General features: G+C 36.3%; 1 protein-coding gene across 1 annotated transcript in view; it reads left to right on the top strand.

Annotated features, from left to right (window-relative positions):
• MALRD1 (MAM and LDL receptor class A domain containing 1) overlaps positions 1 to 16831 on the top strand; it is a 600618-nt gene that overhangs the window by 434474 nt on the left and 149313 nt on the right. The window contains exon 33 of the mRNA XM_047755391.1: positions 4888 to 5045. Within this exon, the coding sequence (XP_047611347.1) occupies positions 4888 to 5045 (158 nt within the window). The remainder of the gene's footprint in view (positions 1 to 4887; positions 5046 to 16831) is intronic.

Here is a 16831-nt window from a genome sequence, read left to right as displayed (position 1 = left end):
GGAAACGAATCCAGCTGGGAACCATGAGGTTGCAGGTTTGATTCCTGGCCTTGCTCAGTGGGTTAAGGATCTGGCGTTGCCATGAGTTGTGGCGTAGGTTGCAAATGTGGCTCTGATCTGGCATTGCTGCAGCGTAGGCCTGCAGCTGTAGCTCCAATTAGGACCCTAGCCCGGGAACTTCTATGTGCCATGGGTATGGCCCTAAAAGGACAAAAGACCAAAAAAAAAAAAAAAAAGGGAAAAAACAAATGACTACTATCAAAAATAAAATGAAGACCATTATTACTAATCCATGGACAAAAAAAAAAGGAAATAGAGGAATATTAGGAACAATTACGTGCTCACAAATTGAGAGAAGTAAATGGACCAATTTCTTCCGACACAACTTAGTAAACTCACACAAGAAGAAATAATTTTAATGAGCATTTATGTATTAAATAAATTGAATAAATAATTTAAAACCTTCCAAAACAGCAAGTACTAGGCCTAAATAAATTCACTAATTAATTCTCCCCAAATTTAAAGAACTTATTCTAACTCTGTAAAATTTCTTCCAGAATATGGAAGCAAAGGCAACATATGATAAGACTAGCAATATCCTAATACCAAAGCCAAAAAAAAAAAAAAAAGACATTACAAGAAAGGAAAACTACATATCCACATCTCTCATCAACATATATACAGAAATCCTCAAGAAAATATTCGCTCTAACAATGAAGAGAAAGTTATGCAGCACAGCCAAGTGGGAATTATTCTAGGCTTGCCAGAATGGTTCAATATTTGAAAATCAATTGGCGAAACCCCTCCCATCAACTGAGTAAAGCATAAAAATCATTTGATCAAATCAATAAATGAAGAAAAGCATTTGACAGAAATAACCATTTGTGATAAAATCCCTCAGTAAATTAGTAACTGAGGTGAACTTTCCCAATTTGATAAAGAATATCTATACTGCTCACTTCTGAGAACCTACTAACATTAGAATGTGCCGAGAAGATTAGAATGTACGACAAGTTTGTGACATGTTCCATATTTTCTTGGTGACAATCATTCATAATACTGTGTTGTATACTTGAGATTTCCTATGGGTAGGTCTTAAGCATTCACACACAAAGTAAATGATGGATGTGTTAAAACACAACTGGGAAATCCTTTCAGAATGTGTGTCAAACTATCACATTGTACACTTTAAATATATTATAATTATATTGTCAATTATGCCTCAAGAAAGCAGAAAAGAACATCCCAGAAAATCTACAGCTAGCGTCATTCTTTTCTTTTCTTTTTTTCTTTTTCTTTTTTTTTTTTTATAAACATCATGCTTCATGGTGAGAAACTGAATATTTTTCTGCTAGGATCAGGAACAAGGTAAGGATGTCTGCTCACACCACTCCTATTCTCTATCATTCTGGAAGTCCTAACAAATGCAATAAGACAAATGAGGAAAACAAAAGGCATACACATTAGGAAAGAGGAAATAAAATTGTCTTTATTCACAGGTGACATGATTATCTTCTTAAAAAATCTCAATTGTGCAACCAAAATACTCTTGTAACTAATAAACAAATACAATATTGCAGGACACAAGGTTAATAAACAAAAGTCATTTGCTTTACTCTATACCAACAATGAACAATTGGGAGTTGAAATTAAAAAAACAATAAAATTTACATTAATACAAAAAAGAGATACTCAGGTATAAATCTAGGTACTGGTTCTACATGAGAAAAAAAATTCTGATGTGAGAAATAAAAGTAGATACAAATGAATGAAGAGATATTCCATGATCATAGATAGGAAGACTCAGTATTTTGAAGATGTCACTTCTTCCCAAATTGATGTGTACATTTAACTTCCACTCAGAATCCCAGCATGCTATTTTGTAGATAACAACAGATTCTAATTTTTTTTTCTTTTTTGTCTTTTGAGGGCCGCACCTGTGGCATACAGAGATTCCCAGGCTAGGGGTCTAATCGGAGCTGTTACTGCCTGCCTACACTATAGCCACAGCAACGTGAGATCTGAGCTGCGTCTGAAACCTACACCACAGCTCAGGCAACACCAGATCTTTAACCTACTGAGCCAGGCCGGGGATCGAACCTGCAACCTCTTGGTGCCTAGTTGGATTTGTTTCCACTGAGCCACGATGGGAACTCCTGATTCTAAATTTTATATGGAGAGAATAGCCGAGCCAGTGTTGATGTATAAGAACAAAATTGGATGATTTATACCACCTGACTTTAAGACTTACTATAAAGCTAGTAAGGCAATTACTATAAATCAAGACAGTGTGGTATTGTCAAAAGAATATACAAATAGATCAATGGAACAGAAGAGAGAGCCAAGAACTCGACCCACACAAACAAGGTCAACTGATATTTGACAAAGGAACAAAGACAATTCAATGAAGAAAGGATTGCTTCTTCAAGAAACAGTGCTGGAAAACTACATTGCATGCCAAAAATCCCCTCAAAGAACAACAACAACCAAAAAAAAACGCTAGACACAGCTTAAAGTTTTCATGAAAATTAATCATAGATCTAAATGTAAGTGGAACAAAATAGAAGAGCATTTAGGTAACTTTGGGTTTGGTGATGAGTTTTCAGATAAAACACCAAAAACATGCAATGAATTTAAAAAAATTGTAAATTGGACTCCATTAAAATCTTTTGCTCTCCATAAGACAATATGAAGAAAAATAAAAGATCACAGCCTAGGAGAAAATTTTTGCAAACTCATCTAAGAAAAGACTAGTGTCCAAAATATAAAATAATGCACCTAAATCTTAACAGTAAGAAAACACTATTGGCAATAGCCAAGACATGGAAACAACCTAGCCATCAACAGATGAATGGATTAAGAAGAAGTGGTACATATATGCAATGGAGTACTACTCAGCCATAAAAAAGAATGGAGTAGTGCCATTTGCAGCAACATGAATGTGACTAGAGATTCTCATAGTGAGGTAAGTCAGAAAGAGAAACACAAATACCATATGATATCACTTACATGTGAAATCTAAAATGTGGCACAAATGAACCTATCTGAAGAATGGAAACAGACTCTCAAACATGAAGAACAGACTTGTGCTTGCAAAGGCCTGAGAGTGGGGTGGGATGGACTGGGAGTTTGGGTTTAGTAGATGCAAGCTATTATATTTAGAATAGATAAGCAGTGAGGTGCTACTGTACAGCACGGGAAACTGTACCCAATCTCTTGTGATAGAACATGATGGAAGATAACATGAGAAAAAGAATGTGCATATATGGATGACTGGGTCACTTTGCTATACAGCAGAAATTGACAGAGCATTGTAAATCAACCAAGCTTTAATTAAAAACTCTTAAAAATTCAAAAAAGAAAAATTCAGTGAGACAAGATGGAAAACAAGTTAACAAAAAGAAAACAATCAATAAGTGGACAAAAGATCTGAACAGATTCCTTACCAAAGAACTGAAGAATACTTGGCAAATATATCATCAGGGAAATGCAATTTAAATGAAAATTAGATACCACTACAGTTGACCCTTGACCAACACAGGGGTAAATCTGAGTATAACTGATAATCGGCCCTCCAATATCCAGGATTCTTCAACCACAAACTGTGTAGTACTGTAGCATGTAAGTGAACTCGTGCAATTCAAACTCAGATTGCTAAAGGAACAACTGCACATACCCATTGCAATCACTGACAGTGTCAAATGCGCATGAGAATGAAAGTGAACAGGAACTCGCATTCATTGCTTGTGCCACCGAAAAAATGGTACAGCCAACTTTGGAAGACAGGTTGTCCACTTCTTATAAAAGTAAACATAGTCTTACTGTAATGTCTAGCTGTGGTTACCTTGGTATACTCACACATGCTTCAAAAACTTCTGTCCACATAAAAACTTACACACTGAAGCTTATAAGAACATTATTCATATTTGCTAAAGCTTAGAAGACACCTGTGGAGGAATCTTAAATGGTGCATATTGCTACGTGAAAGCAGCTAATCTAAAAAGGCTATATATTATATAATTCCAACTATATGACATTCTGGAAAAGTCATACTGTTAACTCACGACTTACAATTTTCAAACATATACACCGGTAACAATACTTAAAGGCCACAGGAAAAAATGCCTTTAATTAGAAAATATTTTAATAGCCTCAGTTTAGAAATGCAAGGAAGTATTTAATCTAAGAAAGTGTTTATGTATATCTATCTATGCGTGTGTGTGTGTATCATTTTTTCCCAGTAAAAACCATGAAGGGAATACTAACTACGATGAATTTTGATGATGTCTGCAGAAAAAGAAAAATCCAATTGTGTTTAAATGGAGAGATCTTTCACATACTCATGCAGTTGCGGAGAATAGAAGTTATCTATTGCTTGGAAAAATAATGTGGTGATTTTCAGAATAACATTTCACTTTGCAGTTCCTTCCTGCCATTTGTTGCTAGTTTGGTCGCACTGGAATCAAGAACAACCAAAAATGAGATACATTATCAATCAGCCCTGAACACCTTGGTTCCTGCTCTTGATGCAACATGCAAAATATTTTATTTACTTGAAACTGACAGGTAGCTTTGAGCAACTTAGGAGAGAAGGAATACACTTTCTAAGTCAACACATGTATTTGATCACTTTATAAACAAGTCACATATCAAGGTGAATTTTGTGAATCACATAAGCATAGTGACACTCTTTAAACTTTTATTCAAAGAATTAAATGTTTTTGATATATAACTGACAAAAAGAAAAGGAGTTGTGTTTAATTTTGTGTGTGTGCATGTATGTGTATTCGGGGAAAATGAATTTTGCATGTGGTTTAAATATATTCTCCCTCATCCAAGAAACTCTACCATTTCACTAAATAAAAATATATATTTATCTATTTCAAGGTAGTGGCCAAAACTTCCTCTATGTCAACTCGTCTGGCCCCAAAGAAGGATATACTGCAAGAATCACTACTTCCCAACACTTCCCAGCAAGCCTTGGAATGTGTACTGTTCGGTTCTGGTTCTACATGGTGGATCCCAAGAGCATGGGAGTATTAAAGGTACAGAAGGAAGATTTGTCTTTCACTGAAATATTCTGAGCACGTGTTTAAACTTTTTTTTTTCCATAGCCAGACAACACCAATCCTGATTCTATTAATTTCTCATTTCTTTCTGGGGCAGTGGGACTTTGGCAAGCAGTGCTATCATTCATCTTAATCTCATTCAAGATTTAGCTCATTCATGGCTGCCACCTGAACTCAATTATGGCGCCTGCTATTTAAAACATTATCTAGAGAAAAAAGTCTGGGTAGATTCTACATGCATCTTCTAATTACAACTAAGATAAGGACAATGAAGAAATGTGATGCGAGGGATAGTAATGGAGAGAATTTTCTTCCCTAAAGTGAAGGCAAAGCCATTTAAGATTATGGGTACATATCAGCTCACATTAAAATCAACATCCCTGCTTTATATTTAACTAATTTAATGAGAATGTGCACCAAATGTAAATCTTTAAGAACCAAGTTGTTGCATTTATACTTCTTTTTCTTTTTTTCTTTTCTTTTTTTTGCCATTTCTTGGGCAGCTCCAGAGGCAAATGGAGGTTCCCAGGCTAGGGGTTTAATGGGAGCTGTAGCCACCGGCCTGTGCCAGAGCAACACGGGATCCGAGCCGCGTCTGCGACCTACACCACAGCTCACAGCAATGCCGGATTCTTAACCCAAGGATCGAACCTGCAACCTCATGGTTCCTAGTCAGATTCGTTAACCACTGCGCCACCACAGGAACTCCTATACTTCTTGTACGAAAGATCAGTGAGCTTTTCAATCATCAGGAACTGATTTTGAAATCTTGATTTCTAATTAAAACATCACCTATCCAAACACAGCACATAATGTTATTACCTTGAAATTATACAGTCATTTGTCATTGGGATAAATATAATTGAAATTTTTGTCTTTATTTCAAACATTATCCCTTGTAAGTAATGCCTGCTATTATGAAGTGATTCCTCTTTTCTATGTATTGTAACTTTGTATATGTTATCAGTTTTAAATATCACAGTCATCTAATGAGGTAGTATCTTTTTCTAAACTGAGACTCAAAGTAACTTCTCCATGATTAAACAATTAACAAAAAAACTGATTTCAAAAACCTGATATCCTTTATCCAGCACTGTTTCTGAGGTTTTCTGCAGTACCCAAAGAAGTCTAAGGAGGAGCATAAGAAAAAGAGAGAAAGGATAAAAGACCTTATCAATTCTAGCCATTGTTAGGGAAGAGAGTTCTTATCAAGTAAAAATAAAAACTTGTATATAAAGTGGAGAATTTGTACTGATTCTATGTAATTGTCCATTTTCCTAAAGATAAACCAGTAAAAACAATACTGATTCATTTTTAACAGTTCAAATACCTGTGCGTAAATGCAGATCATGAGAAAATTTGGGATTTTTTTTCCTTGTCTTTATATACACTGTGTGAATATTCAATAGATTAGCCTATTGCTTATGCTAAATTTTGTCCAGGGTAGTGAATAATAACCATAATCTTAAAAAGGCTGACATTTTATCACATAGATAATGCAGTTGGAGAGGACACACTAGTCAATAGTTATTTGCTACACATGGAAGCAATTATGAAATGGAAAATCCAACGAACCTTTCGAGAGAATGGAAGCAGATCTTGGTCACTTGCTAACAAAATGCTGTTTCTCCAATTCAGTGACAGCATTGGCATATGATTAGCTCTTCACCAGCTGGGCAGTCAGTGCTATAGACTGAATGTTTTTGTCTTTCAAAATTCAAGTGTTAAACCCTGACTGTAATAGTCAGCTAGTTCAGTTACCTAGTCAACTGAACTAGCTTTTAGCCATGTTTCTGCAAACAGCTTTTGAAATGGAAACGCTGGTCTTAAGTCTTAATATCTGATGTTTTGCTTTTGTTGATTATAGGGTTTTCTAACTAGAGGGCGGCAGTTAAGTGTAGCATTGCTTTTGTACTCTAGGCTGTCTCCAGAGAGGTCTACTGGAAAGCATCGTGTTCATAGCATTGGGGAATTATACTCAGTCTGACATTCAGGTTTTGTAGAGGAATTGCTTTCCCGTACTCCAAACTGTCTTGCTAGGTTTGACTGTCTCCCTGGCTTTCTTTTACCACTTCCATAGATGACCCAAGCAGGGCCAGGAATTGTCATTTCCAGTATTTGATGCAAGGTTTATAAGAAGCTTTCTCTTTTTTTCTGTGTTTCTTCAGTGTGGACTAGATCTGGGCTTTTGGAGGCTAGATTTTGGCTATTGGAGGCCATCTTTTGCAATAGGGGGAGAGAGACTGAGAAAGAATCTAGCACACAGGAGTCTCAGGAGTGGGAAAAAAAAAAGGAAGAAACAAATTTGCCACTGCTGGGTTTAAATCCTGGTTGTTGTGGTCCATGTGCAGGTTGGAAAAAGAATGTTCAGACTCAGAGTGGGGTGTAAAGAAAGCTAAGTTTATTGAGATAAGAAATGCTGCTAGTGCAGTGGAGTGACTTCCTGATAATCAGAGAGAGCCAACCCTGAGAACATGGTCATGTCTGTTTTTATAGGCCGGGGACAAAGAAGAGAGGAGAAGTCTTACTGTACATCTGTTGGTTGGTTGGGAAGTATAATGCCCCTATAGGGGTAGAGCCTACTTTACCTGAGCCACTAAAAGTCATTTTGTTACTTACTATTGAAAAATTCCTGTTACACAATCCCAAGGAGAAACTAATTTTGTAGTGTATCCTTATGTCTCTAATGGATCTCAGTTACTGTGGCAAGTCTTACTTCTCAATAATTGCTTTCAATCTTGGGCTATTCCCAGATTGAAAAAACTTCCTGAGTATGTCATATTTTTATATGTGCATGAACCAATGAAGAGGAATCCCATTCTTTCCACCGTTTAAATTGAAGCTTTCCAGCAAGATACCATTCTTTCATATGCAACTTTTTTTTCTTTTAATGTCTAATATGGGTATAACAAGGCCATATTTTACAACATTTCTAAGATGGTTTTTCAACCAATATGTTGTGATCGAAGGAATCAGCTCTAGTCACAGTATTGGTGAGTCTGATGGACAGATAATTCCTTACAAAGGGTCTGAGAACCCACCTTTTTGCATGTATTTTCTAAAGTAACCAAAAGTCCAATTAATTTAATCTTGATTTGTGGTGAGGAAAAACCTCTTTCTTTTAATATTAAAAAAATTAAAGAATAAAATAAATGGGAGTTTCCACTGTGGCTCAGTGGGTTAAGATTCTGACTGGTATCCATGAGGATGCAGGTTCGAGCCCTGGCCTTGCTTAGTGGGTTAAGCGGCACAGGTCACAGACATGGCTCAGATCCCACACTGCTATGACTGTGGTTTAGGCCAGAATCTGCAGCTCAGATTCGACCCCTAGCCCGGGAACTTTCATATGCCACAGGTGTGGCTGTAAAAAAGAAAAAAACAATAAAATAAATGGTAATATCCACTGAGAGAGTAGATGTGGAGAAATAAACAATATATCAAGTCCCTAGATAAAATGTACTCTATTTGAAGTATGTTAGAGTAGTTTGTCTTTTCTAACTTGGCCTTGTCTGATATAAGTGCCCATCCCAAAGAAAAACAGATCTTTTGAAGATATTAACTGGTAAAACAATGAAAAATTTTTAGTGAGCACCAGTCTGTTTAAACTTGTCCTCTTTATATGAACTTATTAAATCATACTGTCTAGAAGGGAAAGACAGAAAACAAATTGAAAAAGCACATATACGAAAACTTCAACTTCTGGTACAATATTCTGAAGCAAATAAAATAGTTTTCTGTGATAAATAACTACTCATAATCTGCTGAGAGAGTTATTTTATATTGGATGGAAAGAAAGTCTCTCTGAGAAATAGGAAGTTTGAATTTAGATTTGAACAACCAAAAAGATCCATTCTTATGAATACCTGGATAAGAATGTTCTGGACAGAGGAAACCAAGTAATGGAAAATCTCAAAAGCGGAAGGTATCTGAAGGCCAGAATAGCTGGAACAAAATAAGCACGAGAGAGACAATCAAAGAGATAGGTAGGAAACAGCTCCTTCAGGGCCTTGTAAAGATGGTGCAGAGATTAGATTTATTCTAATTCTAATTAGTCATTGCAGAGTGTCTTAGCTTGGGCTGCAGTAACAAATTACCATGGACTAGGTAGCTCAAATAACAGGAGTTTCTTTTCTTTTTAAATTTTTATTTTTTGTCTTTTTAGGGCCATATGGAAGTTCCCAGGCTAGGGGTTGAATTGGACCTGCAGCTGCTGGCCTGCACCACAGCCCCAGCAACGCTGGATACAAGCTGTGTCTGTGACCTACCCTGCAGCTTGCGACAATGCCAGATCCTTAACCCACTCAATGGGCCAGGAGTTGAACCTACCATCCTCATGATACTAGTTGAGTTCATTACCACTGAGCCACAGCGGGAACTCTGTGAAGTTTATTTCTCGTAGTTCTGGAGGTTGAGAAGTTCAAGATCGAGGTACAGCCTGGTTTGGTTTCTATTGTGGACCTCTTCCTGGTTTGCAGATGGCTGGCTTACAGAGAAAGATGACCTCTCTTGTGTTTCTTATAAAGACACTAATTTCATTTACAGGGACTTCACCCTCATGAGCTCCCAAAGACCCCACCTCCAAAGTCCAAAACATTGGGAATTAGGACTTCAACATAAGAATTTAGTGGGTCATATTCAGTCCATAGCAGAGCGTATAGTGAGGGATAATAACACATCACTTGAAAATATACAAGATTTATCTGGTTGCTATGAAGAAAAGGCACAGGAGCTGGGGGTAAGAGGAGGCCAGAAGTGGAAGTGAAACAGGGAGACAAGTCAGAAGATGATTTCCAAGTGTCCCTGGCAGAGAAGATATATCTTGGTTTAAAGTGCAGAATAGGGACAAACTGGAAAGCAATTGCTATCAATAATGAACAAGGCTTAGATTTTCACTGGCATATTAAGATCCTTTTCTAATAAAGCATACTTTAATTTTATTAGTATATTAGTGAAGGACATCATATATAGCTAATACAGTCAAAGGAGACTTGTACAGTTGATGAGATCCGAGTGAAATTCAGTTATGATGAATTTTGACTTGTTAGAGTAAAAAGCCAAATGATTCAGATTTATCCCAGCCTGCAAAGTAGAGTGCTGCATAATGAAGGAAATGTTTTATAGGAACTGGGAGCCTGGTAGCAAATGAATAATATTCAGGATGGTAAATGAATAATATTCAGAATAATAAGATATCTGTACAGGCATCGGTATCCTTTGATTCAAAGGCTCAGGAATTATGGAGCAATATGAATACGTACTTTATTTTCTAGGTCAGTTTCTTTCTATCTTTCAATTACCTGACTCCATATAAAATTAAAAGCACTCTTTAAAATGGTGCCGGTTGCTTTTTGATCCACGTTGCCAAAAGTGCCCTAAGTGAAACCAGATTAATTTCCCATGAGATTATTTAGTTCCAATAGTTCAGCTTCCTAGCTCCTGGCTTATTCTGATATTTAATGCTACCTTAGATGAGTTATTTAATGAAAAGAGGTAAAGTTTGGCACAGGACAAGAGAACTTCTCTACAAATGACTAATATCCTTTTATTACTCCAGACTCATTTTTTAAAGACAAAAAAGGAAGTGAACTTTTATAATTAATCATTTTATAATATTTTTTGTAATTTATAGACATTTCTAATTGCTCAGGGGAAAAAGTGAACTCTGTCCTAAAACTTCTTTCAGTGATAACAGATGACTTAATATTTCTAAATGGACTTCTAGAAACCTATTGTTCCTATATCAGAAGTTAGCCTGCCATATTAAAGTGGTCTTTATTTTAAAGTCAAGTTTTAGAGCCAAATAATTTCTGCTGAAACCTATGGAATTTAGCATGTAAATGTCCCATTTAGGAAGCCGTGTGGCACCATGCTTGTGAATTTTGCTTTGTTTTGTTTAAATGTGATATTTAGGAAATAAGAGCAGAGGCAGAAAAAACCTCTGAAAATAATATCAGAGTGTTACTGTACACCATTCACTGAAATCCTTTACATTTATTGATTGATCTAAGGCTCATACCATCCAGTGAAGCAAGTAATGCCATTTTCTACATTTTAACAGATGAGGAAAATGAAATGACAGAAAGCCACAGGAACTTGTTCAATCAAGGTCACAGAGCTATTTAAGAGATGACAAGCCAGGGTGTCCCCAGATCCGGTGGCTCCAGCCTATGCTTTTAATTAGGATGCTTTACTGCCTCCCAGAACTAGATGAGTTTTTTAATGGCATATTTTATTTTCCATATTTTATTATTCAAAATCATCTTACTTCCTACAAATAGTTATTGAAAGCTGGTTCTTTAAAAGGCACTTTGCATATTTTGTGTTTTGCATATTGTAGTTTTCGGTATAAATTTGATTGGAATTAAAAATGTGACAAAAACCAAAACGAAAAGGGGCAGCAGTTATTTAAATAGTCTTCCTAAATATGTTGCCTAAATGTGTGGTGCAGATGAGGTGGTGTGGGAGTTGCTCTGGGTACTTGTTTTTCCTGTAGTTGCTGATAGGACCTACCATTTAATCCTTTTGTTCTACTGCTTTTTCAATGGTCAACTTTTGAATGGGCCATTCAAGGATGTAGCCACCAAGACTACATTCTCTTTGCCAAACTGAGAGAGGCCTCCTCTGGTCAGTTTTGGAATCCCCCTGGGTTTGTCATTAGACCTATAGCTGTGCTGTTAGAAGAGTTGGACCTTTCAGGGTGCCCCGCTGTAGGAAAATGCAGGAGGAAATTCTGCATATTCCCTGTGATGCTTCCAGACCCATGAACTTCAGAATAAGAAGTTTGGCAGAGAAAGAAAAGAGTCTCACTTCCATTCAACCTTGTTTCTTAAATCCAGAGCGATCTTGGCCCTCTGAGTCATGGTGCAGAGGCACAATGCACCTGCAAAGGCCAAATAACTGGAGATAGTCTGGAAAGAACACATGACACACCAATCAGCCACTACCCTCATCACCATGTATAATAATATCATCAGAAATCATTGAATAATCAATCATCGAAGTATGGCGCATGGACACTTTTGAGTAATAAAGGAGGTGTATTTTAGATTTACATTCACTTAATCAGGGTACTAGGTTCCTACTTAGTGCAGTGAAGTAATAACTTACAAATAAAAATAACCTGTGCAAGTGAGTCACCCAAAGTCTCTGGTTATCACCATGAGATGCTACCACCACATAGACAAGGATCTGGCCCATTTCTTAATTATCACTAGTGCTGCAGAAATTCTTCTGGTCATCTGTTGAATAAAAAGAGAAATGAGGAAAATGTTAAGATTCTAAATGGAAGAAAATGTATGCTAAGTTTAATATATACTTACATTGATAAAACCATGTCAAAATTAAATAAGTACTAGTTTGTATGACATATGCTTAAGGCTATTTAGATATCAGAATTTTTGCCTAATTTTTTCTTATTTATGTTTAATTTTAAAATGCTTTATTTTGCTATGTTATCACAAAAGTTGCGGAGAGGTACTATCAGTATGCTGACTATAATTTTATTCTTTTTTATATGCATTTTAACTGATGTTCTAGACTAAGCAATGAGAATTTCTGTTGTACACTGAATCTCATGGCCATTGTTTCCACAAGTAAGGGTGCAGTGCTTATCAAGAGCAGCTTTTGAGAATAGCATGAGTCAATGTTAAGAGAGGAAGCAATCAGATATGCAAATATCCCTAGGCATAACATGGAGAAAGTATGTGTAGGCATCATTGAACATACTTAGCAAATTTCTGCCCTTTCAACAGGCTTGTCAAAGCTCTAGATTGTACCATATATTTGAGTGTTTCATACTCTTCTAAGCAGAACATGGCTAGTAATGTACTAGGGCAGTAGTTCCCAACCTGTCACACCCACACTGGTGTGTTGCAATCATTTGTAAGACATGACACAGGCAGTACGCGAGAACTATAGTTAAAATGAACCAAAGTATTTTTCAGTGATTCCCTGCTTTTTGAAGAATAGATTCAAGATTCTCCTTGTATTATATCAGTATCCCATATTTCATTGGGCGGGTCTTACTGAAAAGAAGAGAAAGGTTGTATATGGTGTACCAGGCATTTTGCCAAGCAGTTTACGTGACACTCAGGACCTTGAGAAAGGGGACAACCGAGGAGAGCATGTCTAGCACAACACATCATGTATCACATAATAAGGGTCACAGGCTTCTGTTATCAGCTTAGCAAAGGTTGGTGCACAGACCTTAACAGCAAAGATATTGGATACTGCAGGTTGAGAAAGCTATGCTGACATGTGATGCGGATCTTTTATTATAGATGATAGGAAAGTAAACCTCAGGATGGTAAAAGAAAAGAAAAGAAAGAAGGAAGGAAGGAAGGAAGCGAAAGAAAGAAAGAAAAGAAAGAAAGAAAGAAAGAAAGAAAGAAAAAGAAAGAGAGAAAGAAAGAAAGAAAGAAAGAAAAGAGAAAGAGAGAAAGAAAGGAAGGAAGGAAAAGAGAAAGAAAGAGAGAAGGAAAGAAGGAAAGAAAGAAGAAAAGAAGGAGGGAAAGAAAGGAAGAAAGTGGAGGGAGGAAAATAGAGTAGAGGAAAGGAAGGAAAGAAAGGAAAAGAAAGAAAACACTGCTATAAGTTGCTCATAAAGTATAAATTAGCAGGCTGGGAAGGCGGAACATGAAATGCAAAGGCTGACACTCAGGAGAAGGAACTAATCGAATATGACCTTCAAATTAGACTTTCCCTTTAGAATATAATAAAAGCAGAAAAAGAAAAGTGACCTCAAGTTGAAGAATTATGCTGCTAAAAATTAAAATCAAGTCACAGTTTTAAGAAAGAAACATGGGAATTTGCAAAAGAAGGTATTTCTTACAACTGCCTATAAGCAGGCTAGGTGCAAAGTCACCTTGAGAAAGAACCAAAAGTCAGCTATGCTTAGAAGTCTAGGTCTCAAGCTGAATATTACTTCTTAAAAAAATTTAACATATTTATAGTTAAAGCAACTTTTACATTTTAATTTTGTGAACTCTATAGGTCTGTATTTTCTCATAGATTTTGGTTTTAATGCTTTGCTCAGAAAGCCCTTTCCTGTTGTAAAATAACAACATATTCTCACTTGTTTTAGTTATTATGTAATTTGGATTTTTAGAATTAACTAATTAATCCACTTATAACTGATTTTGTGTGTATATGCTGAGAAGTTAGAAACTCATGATTTTCTTTCCAAATAGCAATGTAGTTCTCCCAACACTATTGATTCAATACTGTGTCTTGCCCTCGTTGAACTGACGTGATTTCATTTTCTTATTTTAAATTCATGTATCCATTTGTAAATTTTCTACAGATGTGTGAGAGGATGGTTGCTTTTTAGTTGGATACAAACGTAGATACACAGAGATATGATAGAAACACAAAGATAAGTTATAATCCTCTATAGCCTTACTGTATCTTCTTAATTTGTCAATCTAGGGGAAAAAGTATTTTAAATTCCTCCAGCATTAAGTCTCAGTTTGTCTTTTTTTTGTTGTTCTTATCAGTCTCAGTCCTTATATTTCAAAGCCATATTATTGAATGCTTGGAGATTCAAGATAGTTGTAGGTGCTTGAGGAATTACAACTTATATCAATACTAAATACTCCCTTTATACTTTCCCTGAAATCTCATTTTGCCTGTTAATAAATATGGACCTTCTTACATTCTAAAAATCAATTTCCTAATATCTTATTCATCTTTTTATTTTTACCGATTCCGTGACACTTGGCTTTAGTTATGTCAGTTATAGACAATATGTGGCTGGATTATTTTTTCCTTTATGTGAGCTTCTATATATACATAGATAAATATAAATCAATTCTGTTCTTTCACATATGCACAAATCATTTTTTAATGTATTTTCTGTTTGTATTTTTTCTTGTTTCATTATTTTCCTCTTTATCTCTGTCTTAGTTGATTGATTCATTCCTGCTTATTTCCAGTGTTTATAAGTCCTAATTGCTGTGTCTCTTTTTCTAAAGTGCCTCTTAATTTTTAGTCAATCTATTTAAAATATTTATCCATTTTTATTGAAAATTAATTGCATACTTTTAACCTACCCACCCCTCCCTCAAATAAAAGACCTTTGGCATAACTTTATGGACCTGGCTCATCCTTCCAGACACCGCTATGACTTATTAAAACTGGTTGCAACATTATATTCACAGTGTAAATAATTCATCTACTTTCCTGGCAACCACAGTCTTTAAAATGCCTGAGACCTCACAAGTATATAATTATCAAGTGAATCTGTGTTCTACAGTTATCTTTGCTCACTATTCTTTATTAACTCCTATGTAGTCCGCTACATTGGATTCTTTTGTGTGATATGTGTATTAGTTTGCTCAGGGCTGCCATAACCAGCTGGTTAGCTTAAACAGCAGACATTTATTTTCTCACAGTTCTGGAGGCTGGTGGTCCAAGATCAAAATGTCAGCAGGTTTGATTTCTTCCAGGTCCTCTTTCCTTGTTTTGTAGATGGTTTCCATCTTACCATGGGCTCACCTGTCCTTTCCTCTGTGTGCGCACATTCCTGCAATCTCTTCCTGTGTCCAAATTTCCTCTTAGCAGGACACCAGCAAGACTGGATTAGGTCCCACCTTAATTTATTTTTCGTTCTCTTTCTTTCTTTCTTTCTTTCTTTCTTTCTTTCTTTCTTTCTTTCTTTCTTTCCTTCCTTCCTTCCTTCCTTCCTTCCTTCCTTCCTTCCTTCCTTCCTTCCTTCTTTCATTAGGGCCGCACCCATGACATATAGAAGTTCCCAGGTTAGGGGTCAAATTGAAGCTGTAGCTGCTGGCCTATACCACAGCCACAGCAATGCCAGATCTGAGCTGCATCTGCAATCTATATTATAGCTTGTGGCAACACCAGATCCTTAACCCACTGAGTGAGGCCAGAGATCGAACCTGCATCCTCATAGATACTAGTTGGGTTCTTAACCTGATGAGCCTCAATGGGAATTCCCAAGATCCACATTAATTTAAGGCCTCCTTTTAATTTAATCACCTCTTTAACAGCTCTATCTCCAAATACAGTCATTTTTTTTTTAATTGATACATTAGGGCTTAACCTTGCCTTTTTCTTTTTTTTTTTTTTTTGAAAAAGTCACTTTTTTTAAACTAGACTTCAATAAAATGTTATTTTAAGTTTTATTGAAATATAGTTAATTTACAAGGCTGTGATCATTTCTGCTGTACAACAAAGTGGTTCAGTTAGACATATACACACATTCGTTCTCTTTCAGATTCTTTTCCCACATAGATTGTCCCAGGATATTGGGTAGAATTCCCTGTGCTGTACAGCAGGTCTCCACTGGCCAGTCATTCCACATCCCTCAGTGTGCATATTCCTATCCCAAACTCCGAGTCCATCTCTCCCCACCCTCACCTGTCCCTTTTGGTAACCCTAAGTTTTCCAAAGTCTGTGAAGAACAGGTGCCATCATATTCCGGGTTTAGAGTTCAACATATGAACTTTGGAAGGTCACATGCAGAGCATGTTTCATTAATACAGATTTCAGAAATAGTGCATGGGTGGTAAGCTTTATGAGTTCCTGACCGACTAAAGGAAACATATCATGGACCTGTACTGTAAAGATAGGTTGGGTATGACCTTCTAGGTTCAAAATTATTTTTCCTTAAATAATCAAAGGCATAGCAGCATTGTATTCTAATATCCATTTTCCATCTGCCTTGTAGAGGACAGACGCCTACCCGATTATTTCTCCCCTAGGATTTTTACGTTTCCTACTTTACTCTCAGGAAGTGAGTAAAA

The sequence above is a fragment of the Phacochoerus africanus genome, chromosome 12 (assembly GCF_016906955.1).
Source record: "Phacochoerus africanus isolate WHEZ1 chromosome 12, ROS_Pafr_v1, whole genome shotgun sequence".
Classification (NCBI taxonomy): Eukaryota; Metazoa; Chordata; class Mammalia; order Artiodactyla; family Suidae; genus Phacochoerus; species Phacochoerus africanus.
Note: the sequence above shows the minus strand (reverse complement) of the source record. Positions and strands in the feature narration are given on the sequence as shown.